The sequence below is a fragment of the Erithacus rubecula genome (genome assembly GCF_903797595.1).
Source record: "Erithacus rubecula genome assembly, chromosome: 4".
Lineage (NCBI taxonomy): Eukaryota > Metazoa > Chordata > Aves > Passeriformes > Muscicapidae > Erithacus > Erithacus rubecula.
In genome coordinates this window covers 46,165,096-46,184,407 of record NC_136686.1, presented here as the reverse complement: position 1 = coordinate 46,184,407, position 19,312 = coordinate 46,165,096, and the positions used below count along the sequence as shown (strand labels likewise).

Below are 19,312 nucleotides of genomic sequence, written 5' to 3'. Positions count from 1 at the left end.
TTAAGATGAAGACAGAGTTGGCCAGAAGCAAACACAGATCCCACAATTGTTTTACCTGCACAAACTAACCATTGAAACATCTTTATAACAAATGAGGAAGTAAATAAAAGTAATTTTAAAAATCTCACCTCCATAGTAAACTTGAAAAAAAAATTGGGGAAAAACCCCAAGTAGCAGTGTGGGAATGTATGGTTAGTTTATTGAGGATTAATAATTGTTGCTTTACTTCTTAACTAACATGACATGATGTTCATAGCCACCTAATTTTTTTTTTTCTGAGCACATACAAAAACTTATGTAACAAATGAGTACACTTACTCACGGATGTTTTCAATCATTTTTTCCATTGCATCCTCCCAACAGTATGCTTTAACTGACTGTATATTTTCAATTACTTCTGAGGTGATGACAAGCCTCTCATTGATCTTTCCTGCTCTCTTATTCCTACAAAGTAAAAAGGCAGTAGGTCAATCTTCACCTTTTTCATCCTGTATTATTAGCTTGTATCCCATTATATCCTATGAGAAGAGCTTCCATATATGCCTCTGCTTAAAATGTTTACTTTAACAGAATTATTCTGAAGAATGTAGAAGAAATTGTTAGGAATCAAATAATTGTTTTTAAAGGAGGAAATACAAACTCTAAAAATAATGGATCAAGTAATCAACAAGGGGTTTAATTCTAAAAATTCTAGATTTAATGCTAAATCTAATTTTATCACTATTTACTCCATGTTAGACTTTTCATTTTCTTCAAGTTTAGACATCTGCTGCTAAATAAGTGAAATTTTGTCTGTAACTTGCCATACACAGAAACACTCTTTGGACTCATCCTATGACTATGTAATGTCATCATCAGAGTCCCTTAACCAAGTGGTATAAACTTCTTAAAATCAATGTTTTTCAGGAAAACATATTGAAATATTTTAAAACATTCTTGTCACCTGTATTTCATCATCATTTGTCCCAGCCAAGCTTGGAATAAGACCATGACTATTAGAAGAGCAAGTCCAGAAAATGCAGAAGCTTCCAACATATCCCAGAGCAATCCCATCAGCAGTGCCACTTGTAATGGTGCAATCCATACAAAATGAGCCAGAGCAAGACCCTATGAAAAGCAACAGTAGAAAAAAAAAAAAAAAGAAAGTTATAGATGTGCTCTGAAAACTACATGAAAAGGAAGTAATCATTTAAGTGACACTTTGAAAAATATAATGAAGAATGGTACAAATATTTCCAGTAGAAAAACAAGTTTATAAAGGAAGCCTTGTGATCCTGAGCACATAGCATTCTGGGTGTTATTTATGATGACAGGGTGGCATTACATATACATTCTATACCTAAACTTTGATTTTTCTAAGGCAAAGTTCAATCTGCAACTCTGTCACCTATATGGATGAGGAAAAGTGACAGCTTTGTAAAAGTAAACCAAATTTGGCATCAATGCTGGCTTTTCCAACCAGTGTAAGATGAGAAAAATACATGTAAGAATCTTCTGAGAGTGTTTTAATCTGATATAGAAGGCGTTGGTGTAAAGATGACTGTTGTATGAACACACCTAGTTCAATGCAGTCCTCATTCAGGAGATTTTGGAGTGGGCCCTGTGATCAGGGGCACAGGGGTCTGTGTTACTGCAGCTGCACTGCTGCAATGACAGACCACCTGTCTTAACTTGTGCAGCACTAGCTGACATTCCTCTGTACAGCCATACAGTGCTTAAGGTAAACACACCCTGCAGTCCCACCCAAGCCTCTACAGTCTCCCTGATCTTGTGCCCTTCATGAGAAGCAAATCTTAGACTACCAAAGGGCCAACTGAATACACATGAAGAACATAAGTTCATAGAGTTTCCAATTCCTAAAGGCATTAGGAGGGATTTAGTGTAGTCTCTAACAAAAGAGAAGTTTTACAGAAGACTATCTAAGATTTTCTAAGATGGATGTCTAAAACTTCCTAATGTATTCTTACATGAGCAATCCCTTTTTAGTGGGTTGGGTTATAATAGGAACAGGAGCTAAACCTCAGCACTTTATCAATGACAGAAATGAACTGGGTCACCTTAGTAAGAAGGTTTGGTCATCAGGAAGTAGGATGGAAAGATTGAACCAGGAAGTTCTGATTTCTATGAAACCAACTGTTTAACCCAGAGATTTCCTGGCAGGTTCTCACTGGACTGAAGAACAAACATGTTTTTTATGATGTAACTGCTTTTTAGGTATCCTCTTCTAATCAGCATAGGAGATAAAGAATTTCATAAGTACCAGAATGAGAACTTCTACGACTACGTGCCAACACATTTTCCTGAGGTAATGAATGACTATTTAGTCTACAATCAGCACTGAGTGCAGCTCTTCATTTATGCTCCTTCCTTCCTTAATATCTGTCATGAACAGCTTGACATTTGTATTTGATGGATCACCAAGTGAATTAAACAACTGATGACACACCTCATCAAATTTGTTCAGATTGTTGGAAAGAAGACTAACCAATTGGCCAGTACTTATTTTATCCAGAACTCTGCTTGACAGTTTTAGGATCTGTAAAAGAAAAAAAACCATAGAAAAACTGTCATCTAAGTTATCCCCATAAAACACAATAAATAAATAAATAAAAAATTATAAGCAATTGTGCAATAGTATTAGTAATAATCCACTTATCTGTTTATGCTATAAAAAAAATCTCATTAAGCTTGTTGTTTATGTCACTTGAATTCAATATAGCCATTAAACTGCTTTAAAAAATATTGATGTATTGACCTAGTCCTTGCTTCCTGTTGAATATTTTATGGATATAGATATATATGCAAATATGAGTTTTAATTAAGCATGCATGCTGTGTGCTGCTGTGCACCTTCAAAAATCTCCTACTGTTGCCTCTCTTGACAAATATTTTTGAAAGATGCTTTCACAGTGAGCTTTATACTAGAATAACTAACATGTTTGTTTATATTATCATCTTTAGGTATTGGTAAAACAAAGAAACTTTTAAAATCTTTGTATTTTTGAACAGATGATTGGCCAATATCTGTTGACTCTTCATGCTATAGCGATGTCACACAGCATCATTCAAACTCAATCCCTTCAGTGTCACAGTTATTGTTTAAATCTTCACCTCTAATTCTCTTCTGAAGATATTATTTGGCCACCACCATGTTGTTTTTCTTTTGCAGTACACATTTTTTAACAGGAGAACACCGGTAAAACAATTAAGGCATCTCACTACATATACAGCAAGCCTGAACTCACAGAGGTTGAGTTCAGTCAAAGCAGCTGTAGACAGGTATTAATTCTCTGGACTGGGAAATTAAGAGCTGTGAGAAACTGTTAGCCACATTATTCTTCCATGCACTGCATGTACCTTAACAAAACTATCAATCTTTTAACAAACTAGCCTAAAAGTTACACAGACTACAAACAGGTTTGGCTTAGAGGGTAAATGAAACAATTACCTTCTTATAAATCAAGCTAAACATAGCTATCCTCATTTGCATTCCAATGTGATGAAGACCAAATACAGCAGGGTGTATAAGTAGTGTTCTCACAAAAAAGAGAAGGCACAAGCCAATGGCCAGGTAGTAGGCTATGGATCTTTCATCAGAGTTGTCTGGATCATAGGAAGCTATTATTCTCCCCAGCAGAAGGGGTTGCACAGATTTGGTGACTTCCTGTACAGAGAAACAAGAAAAGTAATTTTGGTCAGTAGTTGGTTCATTTTTTTCAAAATGGCTAACGTTTCAATTCAAAGTCCTACCAAATGAGATTTAAAGTCTTAGATCTTAAATGAGGAAGTCAGGCCTGTTTGCTGTGCAAACCACATAAAATTGCAGTAATTGCACAGGAGAACAGACAACACTGCTGTCTAAGATTGTGATGCTCCTGCAACTGCACCAAAGCAAATCTGGCTCGTAAATTTTGCTTGAACATTTTCTACAAAAGGGACAACTTGGATCAGCTTCCACATTTACTTTACAGAGTTGTAATGGATTAGCCATATCATATGATTGATCCTAGTTTATCAGGCTGGACTTTTGTTTTGGTCCCTAGGGAAAAGTTCTCACTGCACTTTACTGGACTTACAGGACAAGGGAAGCCTCAGAACTCCTAAAATGAACACTACCGTTCACACAAGACAGTGAGAATATAGCTAAAACAACAAATAAATGGAAATAAGAACAGAATAAGAGTATAAATAATTGGATCATCCCACTCAACAGTTCTAGACACTGTATCCAATTTTGTAACAAAAATGGGAGAAGAGGCAGTAAATGGTGGGGGAGGCACAGTTAATTAAGGTACCAGAGAGAAAACAGTCTCTTCTACGTTGGAGGCCCCAGGACTTCCTGTCCAGAGATGAGTAACACCATAGAGAACCAGGAGAGGAGAGGATAGAGGTAAGGTCAAACCACTAAACTACAAGTTATCCAAAAGATTTGCCAACATTACTTTAGTCTATTACATTTGTCCTCAGCCTCCTTTTCCATTGTAATTAGACCCCATCAGTGTTACCTCACCGTTGCCTTCCATTTCCCTCCCTGCCCCATCATTTTCATACTTTCACCCCTCTAACCTCATCTTTTTCCATCTCTGCCTCTTGCCTCCTCTTTCCTCACCCCATCTATCCCAAGGAACTGCAAAAATCACCTGTGTGCTGTGGTCTGACATTTTGCTTCATCTTCTGCATGAGGACATGAAGTATGTATGTGCTGCTTTGCTTCACTGTTGCAATCAGTTTAAAAATACATAATATTAAGAACTTTCATGCATCTCCTTATTCTTCTTTCTGTTCTGTTGCAGCAGAAAGCATGTGATACTTCCAACCTAACAAGACATTACTGAATTCTTTTGTACTGAGTTGTGTTAAATTCTGCCCAAAAGTTACTAGTACTGCCTTCCAGATGAAAATCATGCAGACCACCCTAAAGACTCAGAGAAGGGAACTGGTGAAGTTCAACTGTAATTAAAGTTCTACTGTGATAAATAGATTAGAAAAGTCCCCTTTCATTTTTTTTCTTCTTTGGGTTCTCTTATACAAAAGCAATTGCAAGTACTTCTATAACCTGTACTGTAATCCCTTTTGAATGTGACTGTTGGTGGAGCTGAAATTCATCATTTCCTTTATCCACAAAAGAGGTAGAATTTTACATCCCAAACAGCATACCTGTACTATGTGCTACATTGCCCAAATTAAACACCACTCTGCTGTGAATCTGGAGCCAGCTTTGACAAAGACTTCAGTGTTATCAGTGGGCAAAGGGAGGAGTGTTTATTAAAAAACACGACCCAAGACAGCTGTGCTTAGACCATATGCATCCCACAGCATTGAACCAAGACTCCCCAAAACTCATAAAATACAAAACATTCACCTCTCAAGGACAGTATGGTGTTTTCATATTTTTGGAGATTCCAAGATAAGCTTTTCTATATAGCCTTAAAATAGCAATTTTTTTGTCAGTGTTTACTTTTATTCCAGTGAAAATGACATGTTCTGCTGCTGTGTTTGTTGTGACTATAAATGCATTGCATACATTCCGAGCTTACTTGATAAAAAGAAGATCTACAGACTAGAATAGTAGCTGGCAATAAGCCAAGTCATACTCATGGGGCATACAAGTCCATTGGTTTACAATGGAGATTTATCAGCTTGCTTACCAAAGATATTATCTAGTCTACATACAAATCAAAGCAGAACTGCCTGGTTTTCATTTATCTTCTTGTAAACTCAAAATTACCCACTGATACAAATATGAATAAACTGATTAGAAAAACCTGCCTAAAGAAAAGAATGGAATTTGTATACCTAACAGAAAATCCAGTTTTCAAGAATCATGTTTTGCCTTTGCCTGTCCTTATTCATCTCTCTGCATTTACATTAGGCTACTGAGAAACCCACAAGTGTCCCCCTCTCAGAAACTTGATTTAGAGTAAAGATCTGAAGAGAAATGAGATTATGACAAAGCATACTGTGCTAATCTGACCTGGCATGATTATCCTTATGCAACAACAACTTTTCTGTTACGTGTATCCCCCATATGTTCAAACACTCTGCATTTGAAGACAATGATGCACCTCTCTTCTTTGGCATATGGCCAAGAAGTGCTTCCCTCCCTGCCTCCTCACTCACACCCGTGACCCATATGCAAGAACTTCAGGAAATCCTCATTAGGGTCCTTTGGGATATGATACTAAAACCACTTGTAAGTTAATGCCAGCAGTTGTTATGCCTGTGTGGAAATATAAATTTCATGGCAATAAATATAAGACGAAAATACAAACAGAATCAAACTGATCCTCACAGCAAAGTACTTAGTTGGCTAGCAGGTATAGAGTGGAAAAGCAAGATTTCTGTTTCACCACCATAACAGCTTTTCTTTAAATTGCAGGGCTCATATTCTCTCAGGCTGAAGAATGGAAACTGTCTCAAACAGCAGGGGAGAAAATACATTAAGTGCAGTAAATCAAGGTGCCGAACATAACACTATTTATGAGGGGGAGTTGTAATACTCTAGGGGGCCAGAGCACAAGTGTCCACCCTGCAATAACATCATTACCTACAGTGCATCAGGGACAAGGGAGAGGTGGAAAAAAGGCTACACTTAATGAGAGCAAAGCTGTGATGCCATTTGAAAGGACAACTCCACAAACAGCAGGGATGTCAGCACAGTTTAAACCACAGTCCAAGAAAGATGCCATGAAAGCAGCTCAGAGATTAGACAAGCAAAGAGCTGAAAGGAAAATGAAGTTCAAAAGAACACACAACTTGGTTACACCTATGCCAGTACGGCACAACATCCTGTCCCCTTTCAAATTTATGGCAAAGCTCCCATTAATTTCCGTGAGCAAGGTCTGCAAAGAACACCAGCAGCTTTAGGAGCAATGTGGTTTTTTTTACAATTCCTCTTTCAATAAAATGAAGCAGCTTTAAATAAAATGTACACTAATGATAATAGAATCAAGAATTTAAAGTAAGATTTAATCTTCATTAATGTTCATCGTGGAAGGTGAGGTTCATTTACTATGTGTTTAATTGCAACATCTGTGATTTCTTAAAGATTTTTTTTAAAGCCCATAGACACAACCAAAGAATATGACACAAAAATCCTCACTCCATCTGAAACTGTACTCCATTAAAAAAGTGCACAAGGAAAAATCAACCCTGTGCATGCATGCCCACACACATTGCCTAGACTTTGAGTGTTACCTTAAAGATTCCTGCAAAAAGCCCTCAGACACTCCTTAACTTTTAATAAGAATGCATTAGTGCAAAGGTTGGGCTGGCAGCCTCTGCAGGAATTGCTATTACAGTGCATGGTAAGCTACATTAGTAGAACTGCTTTGTTGGCAATGGGGTTTCTTTAAGTACAAACCTATCATGAATGTGGAGTTGCTGGCTTTGTGAGTAAAAGAGTTTAAAATCTAAAGGCAGTAATGAGAGCACAGGAACACATAAAAGACATGATTGAGTAGGGATCTGCAAATACAAGAGAGAACAGTTGTCATGCAGCTCCTTACATAGCAAGGGGCTCTGTCCTGGACAGTAGCTGCCCCACCTGGACAAAGACAATTTAGGGTCCAGTACTCAAAGGGCATTCTCCTGACTCTACACCACGCCCTGCATCTGGCAAAGAATGGAAACTCTCCTTTGCCTTCCTTTTGCTGCCAATGTATTTATAGATTTTTTTTTTTTTTTTATGTCTTAAATTTCAGTGGTTAAATTTAGTTGAAGTTTAGCTTTAGCCCTTCTACCTTTCTCCCTACATAATCTCACAACATCCTTTTAGCCCCAGGCTGCCTGCCCCTCCTTACAGAGGTGATTCACTCTCTTTTTTACTACTAAATCACAGAAATTTGCAAGTAACACAGATATTTAACCTGCATATTGGTTAACAGCAATTTTCAGATTTACAGTCTGGCTACATATAACTAGTGAGACATCATAATTTTCACCAATTATTTTCACAGCTCTTAACCCCAGTGATAGGATTGTCAAACAAACAGGTGACATTTGGTTAAGTCAAGGTAATCCTACCTAACATGTTGGAAAGGTGATAAACATAATCAGTTCAAGGCTTTCACATGAAATTCCTAATCACACACTTGGGAGCACTAACTGCACTGGAAATATTTTAAAACTATTAATATGTATGTTTTAAAGATATTAAGATATTATCAGAAAATATTTTTTTTAATGAAAGCCCCTGAATATATCTCAGCTTTGTAAGCAATATACAGAGGAAAAATCTGTAGCTATTCACAGTATTGTGTATCAATTTTGCAGTCTGTAAAACTTGGATCTACCTAAGGAACAATAAAATTTACTGAAGAGGAGAACAATTCTTACCCCTAAGTATAAAATTATTCCATAGAACATAAATTTCCAGAAAAAGCATCTTCGAAGAGCATTAATGAGCTTGGGTTTCTTCTCTGAAGTTGCCAGCTCTCTGTCCCATTCTCTGAAAAAAAAACAAATCCAGGACCATTAGGTTGTATGAGCAAATACATGGGTCTATGGCTGTGACATACTTCAATTCACTCAAGTATATCCAAGGAGATTTAACTAAGGTGGCTAATGAAAAAAGCTTTGCAGAGACTCCAAGGCTCTGGCTTTTCTGGACTTGATAGATCAATAAGAGTTCAAACCTGGTTCAGCCACATATTTGGTAGTTTTAAATACTCAGTCATACATCACCCTGCAGGGAATTATTTCATGAAAAGGTCACATTGTATGTTTTAAAGAAACCTGCTGTACTTAAAACCAGAGTACAATAATAGGCAAATAAACGTTTTGGAGCACTTCCAGTCTGTAAAAAAGAAAGCACCAACAAAGCATCAAATATGTGACTTTTCTACTGCACAGCACTGTTTTAAACCTTGTTTCTGGGACAATGACTTTCTTTTCAATAGTGAATTGTAGACCAGAAGCAATGTTGCATACAGAGAACATATATTTTGGCAAAATTCTATTTACAGATTAAACCACTCCAGAGAATATCCTCAACTATTTTCTCATTTTTTTCAACAGAATATTAGATAACCACAATATTTCATTTATAAACTGTCAAAACACATTAAGCACACCAGTGTTCTCAACATTGTCCATTCTAAATCAGCATGTTCTATGATTCTGTGATCAATGGCAGATATCACAGGTACCTGTATATAGTAATTTAGACCATCTAAGCTGTACATCTGCACCAGGGATCCCAGTCATGTCTGAAGTACAACTGTGTGCAATCAGCTTGCACCTGATGCTATTTAAACATTTCATCCAAAAGCTTTGTAATGAAAATTGCAGAGTGATTCCTGAAACAAATTTATTTAATTAACCTTTCATACCTTTCCAGTTTTTCAGAAAGATTATCAGCAGAGTCTGCAGAAGGGATTTGATAAATATCTGACAGCTCCAACCGTCGTCTGTAACCCTTTTTCAAAATTGGATTCGTCCATCTAAGCAAATATTTGAAAGAAAATGTTAGAAATTTTAAAAAGTCTAGTATTAATTCTGGAGTTTCCTTTTCTCATCCTGAGTATTTTGTCCACAGCATCCAACTATGTCTAAGTGCACTCACATATACACACATATATGACAAGATATAGTGCAGCCCTGCATTATATTTACAAAACTATATCGATGAATATACTATTAAAAGAATAATTAGGAAACTCCTGTAGTTTATAAGTTTTGGGGTGGGATCATGCCCCAAACTTCCTATTGAGTCAGCAGCAGACTAATGGACAGGGGGTTGAAACCTTGGTACTGTATTTCCAAATATGCTATATGCTATGTCCATATACATGAATAATACATCAGAACTGTATTAAAGTGGATATGTAAGTTTCATTTTGATCTGCTCTGCTCTGAGGAGACCCCACCTGGAGTACTGTGTCCAGCTCTGGGGTTGTCAGCACAGGAAGGACAGGAACCTGTTGGAGGGAGTCCAGAGGAGATCACAAAGAGGATTAGAAAGATGGAGCACCTCTCCAATGAAGAAAAGTAGAGAATTGAAATTGTTCAGCCTGGAGATGAGATGGCTCTGGGGAAATCTTAGAGCAGCCTTCCAGTACCTAAAGGGGCCCTTTGGGAGAGCTGCAGAGGAACTTTTTACAAGGACATGTAGTGACAGTACGAGGGGGAATGGCTTTAAACTGAAAGAGAGCAAGTTTAGATCAGATATTAGGAAGAAATTCCTTACTGTGAGGGTAGCCAGATACTGCAATAGGTTGCCTAGAGAAGCTGGGGATGCCCCATCCCTAGCAGTGTTCAGGGCCAGGTTGGATGCATCATGGAAAAACCTGATCTATTGGAAAGTGTCCCTGCCCATGGCAGGGAGGTTGGAACGCAGCAATCTTTAAGATCCCTTCCAACACAAGCCATTCTATGATTCTATGGCATCTTACATTGCAATATCCACTTAAAAACACAAATCTTGCACAGGACTCCTCACAAGACCTTCACTGTGTCCATTATATACACATATTTTACATCTGTTTTTTTAAGTTTCATGTTTAAAATTTTAATACCAATTTAAAGGGCATGTTGAAACAAAAAAAAAAACAAAAAAACAGGTAAAGACTATTCCAAATGGCTACTCTGTAGAGAAAACTTTTATAAACCATTACTAATTTTATCAAACAATTCAGCTGCAAAAAGGCCTATGAATCCCCAAGGATCAACTTATACAAAATTTTTCACCAGATTCTGTTCAGAAATCTTTTTGAAAGCAAAGGACTAGATCAATTCATAATAACTGTTTTGTACTAATTGTGTATTTTGAAACTACTTGAATTTCTGCTTTACTGTCATTGATAAAAAATATTTCCTTAAAAAATGGAGTGCCTGCAAAAGAAGCAGCTTGTGGTTGTTTGCTATCATACTTCCATTTGTAAACCAGAATTTTTTTAAAAACCCTTCATGATTCATGATTATGACAGAATTCTGCAAAACCTCATACATTTCAAAAGTTTTGTTTGCAGGCAACAGCTAAAAAACCACAAAATATTGGCAATAATTTTCCCACAGTCACTCAGAAAATGCAAACAGCTTATTGGATATACTTACCTGTATGCCTGTAAGAACATATGTCATAACACAGAGTAATCCACATTCTCAATTGAAGCTTCTGAAGGTGCAAAGAAGTTAATACAAAGATAAAAGAACATAATTGAACACTATAAAAGTGCAAAAAGGCCTTAACAACAGATGAAGACTCTTTGTGTGCAACTGTGTGTACACACATGCCACCTGAACATCTACTTTAATGAAGTTATGGGCTGCATGAGACAGCAGTCTGTAATCCCCATAATTCAGTAAAGCACCAAGACATTTCCCAAGTGCATGGTTGTATCACACCTACTGCAAAGAAAATATGCTCTAAGAAATGGAAGGAGTATCCTTCATTTCTGCAATTATAGCATGGTTACAGATTAATCATATGACTTCTAGCTCAGTCTTTCACACCACTGTAGCTGAGAAATAACAAAAGATTCATGGTGCATTATAGAAAGGGAGCTAGGAGAGTCCACTTTGCAGAGTCACTGGAGTCTCATTTTATCATTTGGAGATGATAAAACATCCATAAACTTTACAATTACTGGAAATAGTGGTCAATATTTTTCAGGCATAAAATGGATTAGAAGAAAACCTTTGAATTTAGTGTAACACTTATATGAAAACCTTTCACAGCTGCTGCAACTGTTATATCAGGTAGTGATTTGTACTTGCCAGCTCCTGAAGACAGAGAGGACCAGTTGCTATAGGGTTTGTACACATCTTGTAGAGAACTGGCTAATCCTTGTCATTTGGGAACAGAAACTCTCATGAGTTCCAGTTCTCAGCCTCATCAGTGTCCCATATACACAGGTATTTCAGTAATGACAAAATGAATACAAGTTACAGGACACACAACCACTACTGCAGCTAATGCAAGCAGGTAACAGTACTTCCTAGGCAACTTCCTTAATTCACAACACTGTAGCTAAGTAATAACCTACCTAAGCCCCTTAATAATGCTTTGAAACTGCAATAAGCAATTCCCAACCTGACAAAAGATAAGTGCTTTATAGTTTCACTTTCTATGTTTTTGGAAAGCATTTTTATTACCCTGCTTTGCTGCACATATTTGTTTTATTTATAGTTTTGATTATGCCACCTACCCTGGCATTTTGCCATAGCCTGAACTAACAAAATGTGACTTCATTTAGAAAGAGAGCTGAGTGGTGTATTATCATTTGGGGATGGCAGCACACTTAGCAGATCTACTGTACTTCTAGAAATGTCTCTTGTTTTACTCTGTGCTTAACTCTGTGTTAACCAGGCACATTTATCATTACCATCAAAATTATGTGGCCCCCAAACTACCCTCCTCTCCCCAGTCAGAGTTTGATACAGACATATGCAGTTCTCATCCTCATCTCCCTGCTCATCTCAGTCACTGCAGCTGTGCTAGGTAAACTCCAGCCAGCTAAAGAGCAGTGCTGACACCTTCCCTGGGCAGCTCCAAGTCTGCATCCAGGTTCCTACTGCAAGCTGCTGCCAGGGCTTGCACAGAGATGTTCATCCCCAGCTGCCTTGGCCTTGCTTGGAAGTCCCACCCTCACTAGATCTGGCCAATTTGTGTGCTGTGCCAAGTGCTTCAGGTTGGAGTGGTAATCGTGGGAGGAGTTGGCCTGATGTGTGATGTTTGTCTCTAGGTGGATTTTCAACAGCTGCTTGAGTTGTGCTGTCAAGAACTGTCAAGGGAGACAGATTGTGTTTTATTTAAAGGAATATACTAGATCTAAAATACATAAATATCTCATAAAACCAATTGTTTGCCAGATTCCTATAGCATTCCTATAGCCATTATGTTTTAGATTCTTTGCAAAGATTTGAAATGCAAAATGACTATGAATGCATTTTAACTGGCAATATGAGTAGTTATCCCTGCTTCCATAACACTAGGTGACATAGCTCAGTCAGAGTTTGTCAATGAATATGCCTCTTCTATTCTTTTGGCTTATTGCAAACAATTTGTCAGCGTTAATGCTGAGGTTTTTCCTGAGGTTGTTGAGAAAGAGAAATGTATTCTGAAAGGAAGAGAGCAAGAAGGAAGGGAAACAGATTGGCTTTAGAGCATTATGTTAGCAAATGCCATCAGATTACTGGCTGACATTTAATGAACCCTTTCACAGAGAAACCTGTAGTGCTGTGAGAGTTTTGCCACTAACTAGGAATGTTATTATGGATACACACACACGAAACCCAGCAGGAAACAAGTTTCAAGGATGTACAGTAGGAGAGAAGAAAAGAAGGCAAGTTCCACATCTATTATCTACTGCCTGTAGTAAAACATACATTATGAACTTGATATGTAAATATCACATACATAACATATTGTTTGTAGATTTCTAATGACCATTTTTTTGTCATTTACTTGCAATACATGCAATAGATTTCCTATTACAGCTATTGCTTTCTGCATATTCATTGCTTTCACCATGTTCAGACTCATCCCACTCAAGAAAATTGTATCAATAGGGCAGATGTCTTTGGCTTTCCAGAGAGTATTAACATAGACAATTTGTCAATAGGATTTGACCCTCCCTTAAGGCTGCTTTGCATGTCACTGAAGACAGAAGCAGCATCTGTGTTGCTAAACCAACTGTCCAGATCTTCCTCCTGAGCGCAAGAATGCCCTAGCTCCATTGGGCTCTTCAGATCAAGAAGCACAGTTTGCTGAGACAGTAACAGAACAGTTGCTGTTGGATGCTGGGCCATCCCAGAGCAGCTGAACAGAGCTGTTCTCCTACAAGGCTCACTGGTCAGACTGGTACCATTTCTACAGGTGCTCTGTGCACAGCACAGCAACATCTACTGAGCAGCACAGAGGTGACTGTGGTTTCACTCCCCTCTACAAGGCATTAATAACTGTCTAAGATATAGTTAAGCACAGTGACTGCAGCTCCTAAGGATCTGGACCTAAAATTCAATGGGCAGAGCAAGAATAGTTCCTCCTAACAATTAAGGGAGAGGTGGGGGAAGGGCAAGGAGGAAGGAACATAATCAAGCTGTAATTATGATGCTTTGGACAAGATGTTCTTAGAGCCATGAATTCTTACCAACTGCAAGCAAAGCCTGAGGTATCATGTAGATCTCAGACATACCCAAAGAGTCCCTCTGACCAGGCTACACTAGAGGCTCTGCACTCCCACCCTCCCATGAAAGATACCCATCACTCCAGAGGCAGCAGATTGTAAATTGTTACTTACTGTATGCTGGGAGTGGCTCCACTACACCCAAAACTGCTTCTCCAAAATAGTATCTGCCCTACCAGCTGTCTTCTTTGAGCATCCTGGAATGGAGCTGTAAAAGGTGACCCTAGCTTTTTGTGATCCTTGCTAAGATGGGACAAGTCAGCACGCCCATGGAGCACAACAGCCTTATTCCTGCCCCCTGCCCCTTGGTTGTCCTCAGCAGAGTAGGGTTGCAGTTATATTGTTTTGAATAGTAACCTACTGAAAGAGCATGTTATATATTCTGAAAACTATGTTAACTTCAGCATTTTCCCCTTTATAAACAACAAAAAAAGACAATGTATTTTAATGGTCAAATATAATTATTACAGGGTTTCAATAGCAAAGGCAAATGCAGACCCCACTGATTTCTGGTTTGTTGTTGTTGTTGTTTTCCTCCAGATCACAAAAATTAAGATTTAAATTTCTTCACTAATAAACAATTCTTCCCCATGAGGTGTTATTTGACATGGAAAGTATTTAGCTGCAGTATTATTGACTCTGTCACTAGCTGTGAGCAGCACCATTTTAAGAATAATCAATGTTCTGCTGAAACCCTAGGATTTCAATAGCAAATCTTAATTAGGATTACACAACAGCAATTCTTGGGGATGTCTTGTCTTTTATGCCTAGTTTTTGCAAAGTGACACTTATTGAAATTATTATCTAATTGCTAAATGCTTTTTTAGCAGAAATTCAATACTTTTTTCCCTTACAATTAGTAAGGTAGTCAAAATATTTCAGTTTGCAGAAGTACTGACAGATATTTGAGAGAAAACAAAGCACATCAGGGGATAGGTTGTTCAAGATGGAAGGACAGAATATATTAATTGCATTGCAATCTGTCAATTGTTTAGGTACCAAAGTAAAGTGTAAGATACAATACAAATATTTCTTTCAAAAAGCTAACAAAAACCAGTGGTGCTGATATGGTATGAGCAAGGTTTACAAGGCTGTTTCAGCACATATATACAGCTAGACTGAGGGAGAGAGGATGTTCATTCATCTTCACTATTTTTCTCCATTATATACCCCTCAGCAAGAATAAGAGAAAGATTTATTTTCTCCTAGTTCTTTGAAAGAGCAAGGAACATTACAGGAGGTTTGCATCAGCAGAACTGTTGCAGAGCAGTGCTATTCATGATTTAATAGAGTTTTTAAATCTTCCAGATATGTCACTAAATGATAGCAACATATTTCACCCAATTTAGCACTTCACCGTGTTAGCCATGCATTTTTTTAAGATATGTTTCATAATAAAATAGGAGAGCATTGTACATCAAGTGTAATGGCACTTTCCAAAATCATTATTTGTTCCAACGCCAATGACTGCTAAGTGCTCAAGTATAAACAAACAGGTGAACACAGTCTTATTTAATTTTAATACCAAGTGTCAAAATGTAAATTACCATTACAGTAATATGGAATCAACCCTGAATTAGGCACTGCTTCTCTGACTGCCTGCTCTTTGCCATTTTCTCTGTATCCTGGTATTTGATGATGTTACTCCTCAGCCTGATCCTTGCAAATTAATCAGGAAATGCCTTGTATCTTATGATTTCCTAAACAGTCTTGGGCTTTGAGCAAAGTAACATTGGAGGGACCTTTGTGGTTTTCTTTGCATTTATTACTTACAGAGAAATAAAAGCAGTCCCGAACTTACAGACTAACTTTAAAATGAGTTGAGGTGAAAGTTAAAGTGAGATATCAGAATGACTCCAACACAACAAAGGTTCACATCCTTTATTTTAAAAGTTGCAGGAAAAAACAGAGCATAAATACCAACATTAAAATATGAGAATGCACCTAAAACCAAGTACCTTTACCAGCTGACACTTAGGATTCTCTCCTAAGGCACAGCCTTGCCCTTGGAGTCAAGACACTTTTATTTCAACAGCCCTCCCCAAGCACTGCCCTTCAGGAGCAATTTCCCCTTCCTACCTATCCCCCCCTGAAAGAAGGATGCCTGCCCATATCTGACAGCCACGAGGCTTCTGGTATAAATTGAAATACAATGCTGTTTCAAAATATATCTTAAGTGCCTACTTACTCTCTCTTAATTAGGGGAATTTCATAACAATGAAACTTGGATTAGCTACTTGCTGACTGAAAAGCTCATGCAGGTCCTTGTGCTTATGATACATAAATAGCCTCTGAGTTCTTGCTTGTCTCACCCAGGCATACCCCACTGTCATGGAGGGCAGTTGAACTGCATCTACAAGTTCACATGGTAAAATCTGGCAATATGTTTCAATATGTCTTCTTGTATACTAGTTAATTTTCACTTTAACTTGCTTATTTCAGAGGACATAATGTAACACATTATTACCTGCATATCAAGATGGTACCATCCTGCCTCCACAACTATACCTACACATGTATGCTGCAAAACTGGGGGGTGGGTAAAGAGAAAAAACATAAACCAAGATAACAGCAACCTGTAGAAACCTCTTGCAATATGTCACACTATTCTCACCACTTTGAAATTTAGCATATCCAAAAATGTAGATATTCAGAGACTTAGATTCTTCAGTGTGAAAGAAGTTCACTGTAGAAATTGCTCACTGTAGAAATATTCTAAAATAACTTTGTCACACCAGAAATGCCCTTCTGAAATCAAAGTTCTAGACAGGAGATTTCAGGCAGATTGCATTGACTCCACCACATACCTCTATGAAAAATCACAGTCCTTGTATACCCCACTTTCTTCTCTACAGAGCTGTAAGGAAACTTCTTTTTAATCCATCCTTTGTGCTATCTGCTTAGACTTAAAGATCTTCCAAATATACTTCCTTATCAGGAATTTTACTTTGTTCAGAGGACTTCAAAGTTCTGTCAGTACATTTAGAAGCCTCTATAATACAGATAATAAATCTACTAACCATGTCATTCCTTACAGTATTAAAAAAAAAAAAATCAAGGATTTGGATGGACTTTCTATCTCACCAAAATCAAATAAGCATGTAGAAAATAATAAGGTACAGACAGATCTTCAAATATTTCAAATGCTTGATAATTTATCTTGAGCATCAAGATAGTAAGCCTTCCTCCTGCAGGAAGAAAACAGACTTTAAATGTATTTCAGAATTCAGATGCAACTTGATCTAGGCATCTGTGCTTTAAAGTTACAAAACAGCCAGGGAAGGTCCCTGTGCTACACAAGGTTTGCATTTTTGTCATTAGACCAAAGGCTGAGCCAAGGGCACAATTTAGCCTTGTTGTTAGAGAAGGTATTCCTCTGACTGAAATTACTTGAAGTGTAGGAGACTCTGCATCCTTTCTCCAGATCATTTCAAGTTTTCATATTTTACCTTGGAAACAGCAATAGAAGTCAAATTTTCAGAAGGAATCCAAAACTTGCATACACATCTTTGAACCATCTGACTTTCAGAAGCTGGCACCTTGTTTTGAACAGGTCTGAAGGTCTGGCAGACCAGCAGGTCTCCAAGGACCACTTGTGGCTACAGACAAAAGACCAGGCAGCCTCACAGGGCCTTAATCTGTGCTGCAGCTGCAGCTGTGCTTGGATGTCAGCACCAGGCAGGATTTATGATTGCCTGGGATCAGTGAAAGGCAGCTCATCAATGCTGGATACATACAGGGCCATAAGAATATACTACAGAAAATTTGCCTTGTGTGAGTGTCTAATCCAACTGCCCCAGAAACTGAGGCACAGCACTGTGCCATTCACCTGCTGCTGTACACAGAGGCTCCTTCTTCACAGAGGAAAGATGGCCAAAGAGCTATAGCTAGGTATTGATAAGAGAGGCTCCAAATATATATTGGTTATGACAATCCACAGACACCTGTCCTCCAGAGTGAAATTTGTAGACATGAATTAGGCCTTTAAGCTTCCTATACAAAATCTGGGACTTTTAGGAGCTCAAGAGTTTCAAGAGAAACTTTGAGTAAAAATTTACACATTAAATCCCAGATTTTGCAAGGAAAACACGAGATTTTTCAATTCAAGAATGAAAATCCTAAGTAACTTGTTGGCATTGAATTTTAAAATATTCAGTTCAAGGATAGAGCAGGGACTGCTCAGGGAAGGGAATCAATTTAATTCTCATGAAAAATGCTCTTTCAAACCAGCAACTATCTTGTACAAGGCACTCTTAAACTTGAAATTATGACAATTATGCTAGAAAGAGTGATAGAATACCATTTCTGTATGGGCTAAGTACTTTCAAAACTTGAGTCCTGAATTATTTTATCCATCTTAAAGGTTATTAGCTGACTTCATAAGTAGTCTCAGACCAGGAACTAGGACTTGCAAAGAAGTTTATATTCAGAGTACAGAGTCACTCTTTCTATGCTCCAAAAAGTAGCTGAGCCAGAGATAGAGAACTAAAATACCTTCACTGCCAAACACTGATAACACTCAGTCCTACTTCCTAGAAGAGGTGAGGTATAGAATTGAATTCCTTTTCCTACACAACACACACAGGGCAGAAGAATGGATCCAACATTTATGCTGTGCTGGCTAAATTGTTCTAGGAACCACTGTATAAATGTATAGATTTCTCCTCTGGTTTGGAAAGCTAGAAGCAACTAGAGCAGACCTGATTGAATCCATGAGAAGACACAAAAGCTGGGTTAGTTTCTATTTCTCATGTGCATTTAATAATGATAAAGGCACTAAAGTACTAGGTCTTGCCAAGATTTGTCACATTTAATGGCAAAAGTATATGTTTAAAGAGCTGGACACAAGCGAAAAGATTACTTTTTGAAAACTTGTATTTTAATATCTAAACTTGCATGTAAAAGAATTGTCCCATAGTTCCAGATATTTCTGACACTCCAGCAATAACTCTGCATGTCAGTTCTCAGATAAAAATTGATTAATTAACAAGACTTCCTGATCTCAGTTAATTTTCAATAAAAACTAGGTGGTTGCAAAGTAGTCTGATATTGTTTGTGACAAAAGGTATGGCCTTGACCCTACAAAACCCCGAAATTCCAAAAGAAATAAGCAATGGTCATAAAAACAAAAGTGAAGCTTCACAATGAATATGAAGCTAAGCATATGATGATCTGACTGCTTGT

The 19,312-nt window shown here is 37.7% G+C and overlaps 1 protein-coding gene across 1 annotated transcript in view; it reads right to left on the bottom strand.

Moving 5' to 3' along the window:
- The window catches only part of CFTR (CF transmembrane conductance regulator), an 86,284-nt gene that overhangs the window by 64,197 nt on the left and 2,775 nt on the right, over positions 1 to 19,312 (bottom strand). The window contains exons 2-7 of the mRNA XM_079304917.1: positions 9,332 to 9,442; positions 8,337 to 8,448; positions 3,448 to 3,663; positions 2,447 to 2,536; positions 944 to 1,107; positions 319 to 444 (exon numbers count right to left, since the gene is read on the bottom strand). Of these exons, the coding sequence (XP_079161043.1) occupies positions 319 to 444; positions 944 to 1,107; positions 2,447 to 2,536; positions 3,448 to 3,663; positions 8,337 to 8,448; positions 9,332 to 9,442 (819 nt within the window). The remainder of the gene's footprint in view (positions 1 to 318; positions 445 to 943; positions 1,108 to 2,446; positions 2,537 to 3,447; positions 3,664 to 8,336; positions 8,449 to 9,331; positions 9,443 to 19,312) is intronic.